Consider the following 15,818-nt stretch of genomic DNA (forward strand, 5'->3'; position numbering starts at 1 on the left):
GAAGCAGCTCAGATAGATCACAGATTCTCCACTGCTTTCCACCCGGGCAAGCAGAAAGAATTAATCAATGGCTTGATCAGTTTATCAGATGTTATTGTGCTTACCACCAGAATGATTGGCTGAAATATTTATCCATGGCGGAATTTTCTTACAACAATTCCAAAAATTCATCTACAAAAATGACTCCGTTCTTTGCAAATTTTGCATATCATCCACGTATCACTTTTTCACCAGAAAAAGCCTCTGAATCCCCACCAGTAGAGGAGTTTCTTAACTCTCTTCAGGAGAACTTTACCTTCATTCAACAAAATATATTAAACTCTCAAGCTGTTCAGAAAAAGTATTATGATCTACGCAGACGTGAACCACCTACTTACAAAGTTGGAGATTTAGTTTGGCTATCCACGAAAAATTTGAAACTTCAAATTCCATCGAAAAAACTTGCCAGCCTTTTTATTGGTCCTTTTCCTGTACTCCGTATCATTAATAAGAATGCTATCAAGTTACAGTTACCCAGTACCATTAAAATTCATCCCACCATACATGTTTCATTACTTAAACCTTACAAACAGACTAGTGATAACAGGATTCTGTTGCCTCCTACCCCTCCAGTTCTTGGTGATGAAGAATACGAAGTTGACTCTATTCTGGATTCCAGAATTCGTAAAGGAACCCTTCAATATTTGGTAAGATGGAAACATTATTCTCCAGAGGAGGATTCTTGGGAACCATTTTCCAACTTGAATGCTCCCAGACTGGTAGCCACTTATCATCGTAGACATCCAGATCGACCACGACCTGCAGCTGTGGAACAGCTCCCTTAAGTGGGGGGTCATGTAAGGACTCACATTACTGTTGCTTTAAATCCTCACTTTCTCCTTATTGGATACCTCCCCTTATTTAACTTTGGCGCACTTATCACACAGTGCTTAGTATTTTGAAAGTGAACACTTCGTTTTGCTCAAGCTTTGGATTTACAATTACCTAGAGCGTAATCTTGCTCTATTTCTTAGGATACAATTTTCCTTCTTCATTATATTTTGATACTTACTCTTTGAATATTGTGAGAACATATTGCTACATTTATTAAATACCTTATTGGATACAAGGTTTCTATCTACCGGAGATGCCTTACACGCTGTAATCACAGACGCTGCAGATTCGGATTCACCTGCACTGACCTCACTTCCGGTAGCTACCGAAGACTTTTCTCAGCATTCACGGAGAGGACTATCGGCTCACAGAAGTTGCTGAATTAATACATCAGGTAAAAATACCTTACACTGTTACTCTGAATTATCGACACTGTTACTACACAGTAAAATATTACATACTTGTCACATATAGACTTTCATAGAATATGATTGATATGAACTGTGGCTCTAACTAAATCTTAGTCTTGGCAAATCAAATACTCATAACTTGGTGATACAAAACCAAATCATTTTATTAAAAGTCTGCAATTGTGTTTCACTTGAATCATTCATATTATCACCTGACAGACATCTCCTGAATTGTTAGAGACAGGATCTGACAATGGCATCCCCCTGGACAGATGTGGCCGAGAAAGCCACCATAGAAGAGAATTTCTGGTCTCTTGATCCAGATTCAGAGTAGGGGACAAATCTGAGTAATCCCCATTCCACTGACTTAGCATGCACAATTGCAGCGGTCTGAGATGTAGGCGTGCAAAGGGTACTATGTCCATTGCCGCTACCATTAGGCCGATTACCTCCATTCATTGAGCCACTGACGGGTGTTGAATGGAATGAAGGACACGGCAAGCATTTTGAAGCTTTGTTAACCTGTCTTCTGTCAGGTAAATCTTCATTTCTACAGAATCTATAAGAGTCCCCAAGAAGGGAACCCTTGTGAGTGGTAAGAGAGAACTCTTCTCTACGTTCACCTTCCACCCATGCGACCTTAGAAATGCCAGTACTAACTCTGTATGAGACCTGGCAGTTTGAAAGCTTGACGCTTGTATCAGAATGTCGTCTAGGTACGGAGCCACCGAAATTCCTCGCGGTCTTAGCACCGCCAGAAGAGAGCCCAGAACCTTTGTGAAGATTCTTGGAGCCGTAGCCAACCCGAATGGAAGAGCTACAAACTGGTAATGCCTGTCTAGGAAGGCAAACCTTAGATACCGGTAATGATCTTTGTGAATCGGTATATGAAGGTAGGCATCCTTTAAATCCACTGTGGTCATGTACTGACCCTTTTGGATCATGGGTAAGATTGTCCGAATAGTTTCCATTTTGAACGATGGAACTCTTAGGAATTTGTTTAGGATCTTTAAATCCAAGATTGGTCTGAAGGTTCCTTCTTTCTTGGGAACCACAAACAGATTTGAGTAAAACCCTTGTCCGTGTTCCGACTGCGGAACCGGATGGATCACTCCCATTAGTAAAAGATCTTGTACACAGCGTAGAAACGCCTCTTTCTTTATCTGGTTTGTTGACAACCTTGAAAGATGAAATCTCCCTTTTGGGGGAGAGGCTTTGAAGTCCAGAAGATATCCCTGAGATATGATCTCTAACGCCCAGGGATCCTGGACATCTCTTGCCCAAGCCTGGGCGAAGAGAAAGAGTCTGCCCCCCACTAGATCCGTTCCCGGATCGGGGGCCCTCACTTCATGCTGTCTTAGGGGCAGCAGCAGGTTTTCTGGCCTGCTTGCCCTTGTTCCAGGACTGGTTAGGTTTCCAGCCTTGTCTGTATCGAGCAACAGCTCCTTCCTGTTTTGGTGCAGAGGAAGTTGATGCTGCTCCTGTCTTGAAGTTACGAAAGGCACGAAAATTAGACTGTCTAGCCCTAGGTTTGGCTCTGTCTTGAGGCAGGGCATGGCCTTTACCTCCTGTAATGTCAGCGATAATTTCCTTCAAACCGGGCCCGAATAAGGTCTGCCCTTTGAAAGGTATGTTAAGTAATTTAGATTTAGAAGTAACATCAGCTGACCAGGATTTTAGCCACAGCGCTCTGCGTGCCTGAATGTCAAATCCGGAATTCTTAGCCGTAAGTTTAGTTAAGTGTACTACGGCATCAGAAATAAATGAATTAGCTAGCATAAGGGTTTTAAGCTTGTGTGTAATCTCATCTAATGGAGCTGATTCAAGGGTCTCTTCCAGAGACTCAAACCAAAATGCTGCTGCAGCCGTGACAGGCGCAATGCATGCAAGGGGTTGCAATATAAAACCTTGTTGAACAAACATTTTCTTAAGGTAACCCTCTAACTTTTTATCCATTGGATCTGAAAAGGCGCAGCTATCCTCCACCGGGATAGTGGTACGCTTAGCTAAAGTAGAAACTGCTCCCTCCACCTTAGGGACCGTTTGCCATAAGTCCCGTGTGGTGGCGTCTATTGGAAACATCTTTCTGAATATAGGAGGGGGTGAGAAAGGCACACCGGGTCTATCCCACTCCTTAGTAACAATTTCAGTAAGTCTCTTAGGTATTGGAAAAACGTCAGTACTCGACGGTACCGCAAAATATTTATCCAACCTACACATTTTCTCTGGTATTGCAACTGTGTTACAATCATTCAGAGCCGCTAAGACCTCCCCTAGTAATACCCGGAGGTTTTCCAGCTTAAACTTAAAATTTGAAATGTCTGAATCCAGTTTATTTGGATCAGATCCGTCACCCGCAGAATGAAGCTCTCCGTCCTCATGTTCTGCAAATTGTGACGCAGTATCTGACATGGCCCTAATATTATCAGCGCACTCTGTTCTCACCCCAGAGTGATCTCGCTTACCTCTAAGTTCTGGTAATTTAGACAAAACTTCAGTCATAACATTAGCCATGTCCTGTAGTGTGATTTGTAATGGCCGCCCTGAAGTACTCGGCGTTACAATATCACGCACCTCCCGAGCGGGAGATGCAGGTACTGACACGTGAGGCAAGTTAGTCGGCATAACTTCCCCCTCGTTGTTTGGTGAATGATGTTCAATTTGTACAGAATGACTCTTATTCAAAGTAGCATCAATGCAATTAGTACATAAATTTCTATTGGGCTCCACCTTGGCTTTTGCACATATAGCACAGAGATATTCCTCTGAGTCAGACATGTTTAACAAACTAGCAATTAAACTAGCAAGCTTGGAAATACTTTTCACTCAAATTACAAGTAATATGAAAAACGCACTGTGCCTTTAAGAAGCACAGAAAAAAATTATGACAGTTTAATAATAAGGAACCGGAAAAATTATAACAATCAGATTTTTCCCGGTAAAGGCATAAATTTAGCAAAGGATTGCCCCCATTAGCAATGGATAACTAACCCTTAATAGCAGAAAAAAATGTACAAAATATAAACATTTTTTATCACAGTCAAAGCACAATCTCACAGGTCTGCTGTGAGTGATTACCTCCCTCAAAATAATTTTTGAAGACCCTTGAGCTCTGTAGAGACGATCCGGATCATGCAGGAAGAGAAAAAGACTTTTGACTGAATTTTTGATGCGTAGCAAAAGCGCCAAAATAGGCCCCTCCCCCTCACACACAGCAGTGAGGGAAGTTCAGTAAACTGTCTTAAATTAAAATAAACGACAGCCAAGTGGAAAAACAGTGCCCAAAAACAATTTTTCACCCAGTACCTCAGATAATTAAACAATTTAGCATGCCAGCAAAAACGTTTAAAATCAAATATCATGAAATGTCATTAAACAGCCTGTTGCTAGACGTTCCCACTGCAAGTTAGGCTAAAAATTATATGCATATAGTATTACCCAGAGAAGTGCCATTCCCCAGAATACTGAAGTGTACACATATATACATAAACAGCCTGATACCAGTTGCTACTACTGCATTTAAGGCTGAACTTACATTATATCGGTATTGGCAGTATTTTCTCAGTCAATTCCATTCCTCAGAAAATAATATACTGCAACATACCTCTTTGCAGGTGAACCTGCCCACTGTCCCCTGATCTGAAGTTTACCTCACTCCTCAGAATGGCCGAGAACAGCAAAATGAATTTTAGCTACGCCGGCTAAAATCATCCAAAAACTCAGGTAGATTCTTCTTCAAATTCTACCTGAGAAGGAACAACACACTCCGGTGCTGTTTTAAAATAACAAACTTTTGATTGAAGATATAAAAACTAAGTATAATCACCACAGTCCTCTCACACATCCTATCTATTAGTTGGGTGCAAGAGAATGACTGGGTGTGACGTAGAGGGGAGGAGCTATATAGCAGCTCTGCTTAGGTGATCCTCTTGCACTTCCTGTTGGGGAGGAGTTAATATCCCAGAAGTAATGATGACCCGTGGACTGACTACACTTAACAGGAGAAAAGTGCTTAGAGGCCCCTAAAATTGACAGACACACACAGGATTAAAACAAATTGTAGCGTGTAAAGTAAGACACAAGCGGTAAACGTCTCAGTACTGTACACGTCCCCATTATCCAGGAGGCCGCTATTAAAAAAAATCAATTTTCTTGGTAGTTTTTAATCCATGCTAAAAGGATAATCGACTCCAAAAAGTCAACTTGTGTTTCTATACTGCTCCATATATTATTATTATTATTATTATCAGTTATTTGTAGGATGCCAACAGATTCTGCAGCACTATAAACATAGGCATCTTGTGCAAGGTAATATGTATAGGGATCAAGTGGGTAGAGGATTATAGTCAGTGAACCAATAAGGTGCAGACATATGTATGTATGCCCTAAATCCCTCGTCACATAATTGTCTGGAGCAGTTAGGGTTGTCAACTTTTTTTGAAGAAAATAAGGGAGACTAACACCTAGATTTAGAGTTTTGCGTTAGAAGGGGTGCGTTAGCTATGCGTGTCTTTTTCCCCCCGCACCTTTTAAATAACGCTGGTATTTAGAGTTCTCTGAAGGGCTGCGTTAGGCTTCAAAAAGGGAGCGTAGAGCATAATTTACCGCCACTGCAACTCTAAATACCAGCGTTGCTTACGGACGCGGCCAGCTTCAAAAACGTGCTCGTGCACGATATCCCCATAGGAAACAATGGGGCAGTTTGAGCTGAAAAAAAAAACAGCGTTCAGCTCCTAACGCAGCCCCATTGTTTCCTATGGGGAAACAATTCCTAATTCTGCACCTAACACCCTAACATGAACCCCGAGTCTAAACACCCCTAACCTTACACTTATGAACCCCTAATCTGCAGTCCCCGCTATCGCTGACCCCTGCATATTATTATTAACCCCTAATCTGCCGCTCCGTACACTGCCGCAACCTACATTATAGCTATGTACCCCTAATCTGCTGCCCCTAACATCGCCGACCCCTATATTATATTTATTAACCCCTAATCTGCCCCCCCCCAATGTCGCCGCTACCTAACTACACTTATTAACCCCTAATCTGCCGACCGGACCTCGCCGCCACTATAATAAATGTATTAACCCCTAAAGCTAAGTCTAACCCTAACACTAACACCCCCCTAAGTTAAATTTAATTTAAATCTAACGAAATAAAATAAATCTTATTAAATAAATTAATCCTATTTAAAGCTAAATACTTACCTGTAAAATAAACCCTAATATAGCTACAATATAACAAATAATTATATTGTAGCTATTTTAGCATTTATATTTATTTTACAGGCAACTTTGTATTTATTTTAACTAGGTACAATAGCTACTTGTACTTTTTTATTTACAAACTTGCTTTTAGAATAAAAAAGGCACCTTTTATCATGCTGGGTAAATACTACAGATCCATACAATAAAATACCTTGTGTACTCTGTCACAGCAGAGGGAACTAAGGCATACTACTAGCAGATGAGACTGCCAATGTGTTTTACAAAAACCTGGTGATTGCAGAAGGCTGGAGGGCATAGTTATCATAGGCATGCCATGCTTACAGAACACTATTTAGGCTCCGGGCTGTGTAACAAACAATATTTCCTGTAAAACACATCAGTAATTACATTGCATGAGTGTATATAAATGCGGGGTGTCTCTATTGTATGTATAGTATAGTTTCTGGATCCTAAACTTCCTCACTCTTTGTGACCTTCCAGTTCTGATAACAGAAACAGGACACTCTTAAACCCAACATATAGGTAAGAAAATATTATTTACATTTTTTTTCATTTGTCTGTATATAATATTTTGGACAATTTAATGAAAACAATAATTATAATATAAGAGATAATGGAGTATTTGTATTTATAAATCTGGGCTTTACTCTGCAGACAACAAGACTAGCCCAGCTATAATGTTAGTATTAGAGATGCGCATTCGTCTTCAGATCAGATCAGATTTGTTTTGTCGTAAATTAAAATGAAAAACCAGATCAATGCTTTTTTTTTAAAAAATGTCAGTATTCATTCATTTTTGTTAAGGGTTAAATAAATACTTACCATAACACGGTGGCGAGCGTGCTTACCCGATCCTCTTCTTGCCAGAGCCTAAAGTCAGTGCAGGTCCTGGAAACCAAGAGCATTACGCTAGGTGTAAGCGCAACCAGGGCTCTGGCAAGAAGACGATCAGGATAGTGCGATCTCTAGAGCACGTTTGGGTAAGTATTTGTAGCTATGGTAAACTTTTCATCTGTATCTTTGAAACATTTACATTTGTTTAACAAAAACGAATATAAAAGTTTAAACTAAATGAAGACCGAATAAGTGCAGCCACCGAATATTCAGGGAAACAAATTTCCTCGAACATCCGAAAGGAAAATTTTGTCTGAAACAAAATGTTCTGGCCCGCACATCTCTACTTAGTTGCCGTTGTTATCTGATAAAGCCAATTAAGGACATATATGTTGCAGGGTTAGCCTTGAGAAGTCAGCAGGTACATTTCAAGTTCTGAGAATTAGAAATTGTTCAATTGTCAGAGCTAAATTACATGAAAAGGGGACAAAATAAATAATGAAAATATATTGCAAAGTTGTTTTTTTACACATAACATTTTGCCGTTGCTCAAATATATAGATATATTCAGAACTCTGCATTTATGTGTTCAGATAAACTAACTGCTTGCCTGTGATTCTCCAATAATTAAAAAATGCGTTTAATGATTAACTACATAAAAATAAGGGTGCTAACGTGGACATAATCTAATCAAGATGAGGTCAGTACAAATTGGGCAACACACACATATGTATCATTTCTGCAAACAGCATAATAAACAACACATATTTGTACCAACAAAAATGAACCAGCACACCAGACACATAGTTATGGTGCCAAGAACTGTAGTGCCTACACAGAGTGGCGCTATTCCTATTATAGGGTAAGAAACATCTGTTTTAAGTCCCAAGATAATAGGGGTCCATACACTCAAAGAGTGAGATTTCCTTTTGGATCAACTCATCCCCCAGGTAAATGTGTCGGCTCAGCAGACAGAAATACTCAGCAGTACTCTCAATCAAGAGTTCAAATGTGACACTTTATAGAATACATTTCTCTCATACAAATTCTGTTTAGAGTAATAAAGGAACTTCAATAGTCTAGGACAGAATATGTTTAACCTGTTCTAGTCTTATACTAAACTTTCAGACTATATACAGAAAGATAACTAGAATGCCATCTTGAAGGTCAAGAGATTGTCCACTTTCCAATAAGAGGTCACAAGTTCCTCTATGTTGGATTGGGTTGATTTGATGGTTTTTTTTACTACCTATCTCTAGGATCAGAGTCTAGACATGTGGCTAAGTAGGGTGGAGGCATTTGTTCCCTCTTAAAACCACCCTGGACTCCCTTACTCTTCTGTGAGTAACCAAAATATCTGCAAACAGCTAGAATTGGTAGTCAGGTCAGGGCCGACTCAAGGCATTAAGCTGCCCGCTGCCATTAGACTAAAAATGTTATGAGGGCATAATTATAACCAGCTGATGAACCCCATATAAGACTATTGTTTCTTATTAAAAAGAAAACAAAAAACTCTATAAGCCAGAATATGCTCTCCCCATGTGCCACCCCTGATAACTGTGGCAAATTGGGAGCTTACAAATGTGGTGAACATAATGTATGGAGCCATTCACAACTTAATGGGGTGCTACACTTGTGATTGGAGGTGCATCCCACCAGCATCCCTATAGAAATGCCCTTGTCTGTTAAATGCAACCTGGGTCCCATAGCCCCACTTAGTCTAGATATAGTACCAGTCCTAGTTTCTTTCCATTAGAGCATACTTAGGAAGGCTCAGGAACGTGCATGTGTCTTGAGCACAATATGGCAGCTGTGTTTGTAACTATGTTACCCATAAAGTGCTAAGGACTCGTTCATACACCTGTGTCTGCCTCTCTGTGCTGTTATGGAAAGGCGATACCTGCATCTAAATTCCTTATCTATTCACCGTTTGCCACCTAAGGATGCAATTAGCGAGCCAATTAGATTGGCCCTAATTGTCAACAGTATCCTTAATTACTGCTACAAGAGCGCACGCCAGATGTATGTCTTTTACTGTAACTAACTTGTAGTGTGACAAGGGATACAAACTAGGGAATTTTAGAAAGCCCTTTTAAAATGCTGTCCATGGTTGTTTTAGGCACTGATAATGATGTAAAAATATTCACCGATCTGCTTATAGAAAAGGGCAAGAAAAGTAATCTCTGGTGATGTGCAAGGAATGTCATGCCTCCCTAAATGTTTTTTTTTTTTTTTTTTTTTTTAAACAAGGACATAGTATATTTACCAGCGTTTCTGTGTGTTCTGTTGTTAGATCGTCAAACATTTCTGAAGAAGAAAATACAATGGCACTACAACCTCAAGGAAAAGGTAATTTAGTGACCCAAAAAGGGTAAATTCTTATCTTTTGCATCCTTTAATAACAGGCAATGAATATGACCTTTGGTCGCCTCTAACACAAATCACTCACATTCACTACTTAAGGGATTAAAGACCCAAGTTAAGGAGTTACCAGTGTAGTACAATGATAACATTAACCTAAGCATTAAAGGGACAATAAACCCAAAATGTTTCTATCATGAATCAGGTAGAGAATACAATTTTAAACAACATTCCAATTTACCTCTATTACCTAATTTGCTTCATTCTTTAGATATCCTTGTTGAAGAAATAGCAATACACTTGGGCGAGCCAATCACATGAGGCATTTATGTGCAGCCACCAATCAGCAGCTACTGAGCCTATCTACATATGATTTTCAGCAATGGATATCACGAGAATGAAGCAAATGAGATAATATAAGTAAATTAGAAAGTGGTTTAAAATTGCATGCGCTTTCTAAATCATGAAAGAAAAAATTGGGTTTCCTGCCCCTTTAAGGGCCAGATTACATTAAAGTGAAAGTCAATCCTAGAGTTTTACAAACGTTATGATTTACTATTGAAACAAATAAAGGGGACTCATTTATGAAGTATAAGATACTTCATGTAGAAAGCTTCTTTATTTGTTTCTTAAAATTTTTTGCTAAGAGGTGACGTTTTCACCTCTTAGCCAGTAGCCATGTGGTAAATCCGGCTTGGCGCCCATGGGAGCCGGAATTGCCACACGGCTATTGGCTAAGAGGTAAAAGCGTCACCTCTTAGCAAAAAAAAATTCTAGCCGTGGGCTGCTGTAGAAGCTAAGAACGGCAATCGATTGAAACAAATAAAAGAGCTTTCTACATGAAGTATCTTATACTTCATGAATGAAAGTCCCCTTTATGTGTTTCAATAGTCAATCCTAGCGTTTGTAAAACGCTAGGATTTACATTCACTTTAAGCTCTACACAGCCCTAATGTGCACTGGAATTACAAGATAGGTGCAATGCGAATGTAACCTTGCCACCTTCTTGGAAAGACCTAAAATAAGTAACTCAAAACCAACCCCCTAACCAACAACACTGTTGCAACTTTCCATCCTACTGTGCCAAAGGGACACTAAACCCAATTTGTTTTCTTTTGTGATTCAGACAGAGCAGCTATTTTAAGCAAATTTCTAATTTAATGAAAAAGAAAAAAATGTGCCTGCACAAGTTTCCTCTAGGGGGCGCTCTTCACAAATATACAATAAAAATACAATACCATAAAATAAAATAAACAAAGTATCACCAAACCATCAATAGACAAATAATGATAATCATTTCCATATACACTCCAAGGTGAGTAGAGGCAGCTCTCTGTCATAGGAAGGTCAGGATCCTGTAAGGAGAAAAACACAGAGGCGCCAAATGGCCTAGTACCGTCAACACAATATAGATACAAATGAGGCAAAAGGCTACTCACAGACGAATAGCACCTGAGGTGTTAAAATGCAGACTGGAACCTCACAGTTGTCCAGCTAACTGTATAGGAGCAACCAAGTGTCTGAAGTAGTGTCCCAGCAATGGATATCAATATATTCCTAAATGGGGAGAGACAGAACCAACATAGCCCAGAACAGTTTTGTTCAAAGATACGTGTAATGTGAGAAAACACACTGACATTTTCCAAAGCACCTCCAGGTGCAATGCAAGCAGGGAGGAGCTTCTCAGCCGCCCAGCTGACTGGTTCCAGGTGATATGCAGGGCACACAGCAATTCCAAAAATAGGATAAAAAGTGCATTCCAAACAGCAGCAAGTGTATAGTATAAAAAACAAACTTTAATAAAAGTGACGCGTTTCTCAGCCACCACAGGGCTGTTTCCCCAGGCTATTGTAAAATATAAAATATATTAGCTAAGTAAGATTAACGTCTTGCTGCAACTGATTTTCAGTTGTGGTGGAGCCAGTCTGTACTTGTTATTGGACAAGACAAGGTTAGTCATTGTCATTTTGATTGTAAAACATATTGATTTGCAGTATGTTACCACCTCTACTGAGGCCTATGAGGAACAGACATGTAGCAGAGTTAGGCTTGTGAAGTCTGCGTTGTGCGCTTCAAATTCTCAAAATTAGAAAAGCCCACAATTTTCAGAGTTAAATTATTTAAAACATTTTAGATAGCAAATTTTAATATTTACAGCTCAAGGTGATTTATGTCCTTTTAAAAATAGCAGTCATGATGGTGACAGAGTAGAAAATCTATGAGATCTTTTTTTTTTTTAAGGTGGCAATTTAGAGCAGTTTCAGAAGGATTTCCTGTCTGCACATAATGCTTATCGCAAGCTACATGGCTCGCCTCCTCTTCAGCTAAGCAGGGAACTCTGTACTTCAGCACAAAAATGGGCAGAGCATCTGGTGTCTCTCGGAATTCCAAAGCACAGCGACACTGAAAACGGAGAAAACATTTACTACAAGTCCATCTCCAAAGGGGAAATACCAGGTACAGAGCTAACTAAATTAGAGACACCCATAGGGGGCAGTAGCAATCTAATGTGTTATACTGGGCTGTTTAAAACAAATGACATGGTGAAAAGTGGTAATATAGTTAATAATTCCACTAAAAAAGAACCCAGCACTTGTCTTAAAGGGATATGAAACCCACAATTCAGATAGAGAATTTATTTTTACAAAAGCTTCTAATTTACTTTTATTATCTAATTTGTGTAGTTTTTGTGGTATTCTTTGTTGCAGAGATACATACTGTAGGTTGGTGTCTGGAGCATTAAATGACAGAAAATAGTGCCCTCTAGTGCTCTGGCAAATGGTTAAAATTCATGCACGCTCCTGAGATTAAATATATAATATATATGTTTATAAAAGTCAATTAAAGGGGCACTCTCACCTTATGTTAAAAGACAACTTGCTGGGGTGCCGTAACTGGAAAATAGTAAACTGACCTTATATCCAGACAGCCACAAGGATCCTGCACTCCCCAGACTTTTCAAATTCATGTGAAATTTATTAAGTGATGTTTTGGGGACACTTCACCATGGGCTTGATTTATCAAGCTATGGCGGTCAGGGGCGTACATTTGCACCACTATCCGCCGCAGCTCACCTCTGGCAGACAAAATTCCGCTAGTGCAATGCCACACCCTGTCCACGCATAGTCAATCACGAGCGGACAGGACCTGTCAATCTCCTGGTCGGATTGAAGTTCTCCACCTAAGGGGTGGAGAAGAGGATTGGAAGCAGCAGTCTGATGACCCCTGCTTCATAAATACGACTGGAGGTTCACTTGTGAAAACCTGCAGTCCAAGAGCAAGAGAAGGACTGACAAATCAAGCCCATTGTGTATGCAGTACAAACATTATATGCCGTCCCCCCCAATCAAATAACCGGAAGTGCTGTGACCTGACCAGATCTGGTTACCATAGAAACATTCAAAATAACTATCACATTTTACAATTAAAGTAATCACAAATTCCTAATAATACAGTAGTCATAAACGAGTGGCAGGGTTAACAGTTACACACAAGCAATAGGGGTTTATTGCAGGTGTTTGTAAGTGTCGGGTTCACCATTCACATTACAAGTTGAAAGTAAATACAATGGTGTTTAACGCTGGAATAACTACAGCCTCGTCAGAGCTCTGGTTAACCGTTTTGTGGAACACACAAATGTCACAAAGCACAACAAAAATACATTACACGTACAGTTATACCATTATAACATCTCATCATAAGGGCTCAAAGATATAAAGTCTCAGCTCAGGTGTTCAGAAAAAAAAGACTGCAAAGGGCTTTAATAATAGAGATACATTCATGCACATGTCTAAAAATTTATATGTGTGTGTAGTATTTATGTGCATATGTATTTACAGACATATATACAAATATATACATATGTACATACATATATACATATATACACAAATACATATGTACACACACATATACACAGGTATACAGTCACATATACACATAAATACATATGTACACACATATATACACATATACACATAAATACATATGTACACACATATATACACATAAATACATTTGTACACACATATATACATATATACACATGTACACATAAATACATATATACACACATATATACACATAAATACATATGTACACATATATATACATAAATACATATTTACACACATATATACACATAAATACATATGCACACACATATATATACAGGTATACAGTCACATATACACATAAATACATATGTACACACATATTTACACATAAATACATATGTACACATATATACACATATACACATAAATACATATGTACACATATATACACATATACACATAAATACATATGTACACACATATACAGGGAGTGCAGAATTATTAGGCAAGTTGTATTTTTGAGGATTAATTTTATTATTGAACAACAACCATGTTCTCAATGAACCCAAAAAACTAATTAATATCAAAGCTGAATAGTTTTGGAAGTAGTTTTTAGTTTGTTTTTAGTTATAGCTATTTTAGGGGGATATCTGAGTGTGCAGGTGACTATTACTGTGCATAATTATTAGGCAACTTAACAAAAAACAAATATATACCCATTTCAATTATTTATTTTTACCAGTGAAACCAATATAACATCTCAACATTCACAAATATACATTTCTGACATTCAAAAACAAAACAAAAACAAATCAGTGACCCATATAGCCACCTTTCTTTGCAAGGACACTCAAAAGCCTGCCATCCATGGATTCTGTCAGTGTTTTGATCTGTTCACCATCAACATTGCGTGCAGCAGCAACCACAGCCTCCCAGACACTGTTCAGAGAGGTGTACTGTTTTCGCTCCTTGTAAATCTCACATTTGATGATGGACCACAGGTTCTCAATGGGGTTCAGATCAGGTGAACAAGGAGGCCATGTCATTAGATTTTCTTCTTTTATACCCTTTCTTGCCAGCCACGCTGTGGAGTACTTGGACGCGTGTGATGGAGCATTGTCCTGCATGAAAATCATGTTTTTCTTGAAGGAGGCAGACTTCTTCCTGTACCACTGCTTGAAGAAGGTGTCTTCCAGAAACTGGCAGTAGGACTGGGAGTTGAGCTTGACTCCATCCTCAACCCGAAAAGGCCCCGCAAGCTCATCTTTGATGATACCAGCCCAAACCAGTACTCCACCTCCACCTTGCTGGCATCTGAGTCGGACTGGAGCTCTCTGCCCTTTACCAATCCAGCCACGGGCCCATCCATCTGGCCCATCAAGACTCACTCTCATTTCATCAGTCCATAAAACCTTAGAAAAATCAGTCTTGAGATATTTCTTGGCCCAGTCTTGACGTTTCAGCTTGTGTGTCTTGTTCATTGGTGGTCGTCTTTCAGCCTTTCTTACCTTGGCCATGTCTCTGAGTATTGCACACCTTGTGCTTTTGGGCACTCCAGTGATGTTGCAGCTCTGAAATATGGCCAAACTGGTGGCAAGTGGCATCTTGGCAGCTGCACGCTTGACTTTTCTCAGTTCATGGGCAGTTATTTTGCCCCTTGGTTTTTCCACACGCTTCTTGCGACCCTGTTGACTATTTTGAATGAAACGCTTGATTGTTCGATGATCACGCTTCAGAAACTTTACAATTTTAAGAGTGCTGCATCCCTCTGCAAGATATCTCACTATTTTTGACTTTTCTGAGCCTGTCAAGTTCTTCTTTTGACCCATTTTGCCAAAGGAAAGGAAGTTGCCTAATAATTATGCACACCTGATATAGGGTGTTGATGTCATTAGACCACACCCCTTCTCATTACAGAGATGCACATCACCTAATATGCTTAATTGGTAGTAGGCTTTCAAGCCTATACAGCTTGGAGTAAGACAACATGCATAAAGAGGATGATGTGGTCAAAATACTAATTTGCCTAATAATTCTGCACTCCCTGTATACACATATACACATAAATACATATGTACACACATATATACAGATATACACATAAATACATATGTACACACATATATACACATAAATACATATGTACACACATATATACATAAATACATATGTACACACATATATACACATAAATACATATTTACACACATATATACATAAATACATATGTACACACATATACACATAAATACATATTTACACACATATACACA

At 39.1% G+C, this 15,818-nt stretch overlaps 1 protein-coding gene across 1 annotated transcript in view; it reads left to right on the forward strand.

The window, feature by feature from the left end:
• The first annotated feature begins 6,937 nt into the window (after positions 1 to 6,937).
• LOC128642613 (Golgi-associated plant pathogenesis-related protein 1-like) overlaps positions 6,938 to 15,818 on the forward strand; it is a 57,993-nt gene continuing 49,112 nt past the window's right edge. Inside the window, exons 1-3 of the mRNA XM_053695393.1 lie at positions 6,938 to 7,036; positions 9,642 to 9,697; positions 11,951 to 12,166. Of these exons, the coding sequence (XP_053551368.1) occupies positions 9,673 to 9,697; positions 11,951 to 12,166 (241 nt within the window). The 5' untranslated portion in view covers positions 6,938 to 7,036; positions 9,642 to 9,672. The remainder of the gene's footprint in view (positions 7,037 to 9,641; positions 9,698 to 11,950; positions 12,167 to 15,818) is intronic.

The sequence above is a fragment of the Bombina bombina genome, chromosome 12 (genome assembly GCF_027579735.1).
Source record: "Bombina bombina isolate aBomBom1 chromosome 12, aBomBom1.pri, whole genome shotgun sequence".
NCBI classification, from domain to species: Eukaryota; Metazoa; Chordata; class Amphibia; order Anura; family Bombinatoridae; genus Bombina; species Bombina bombina.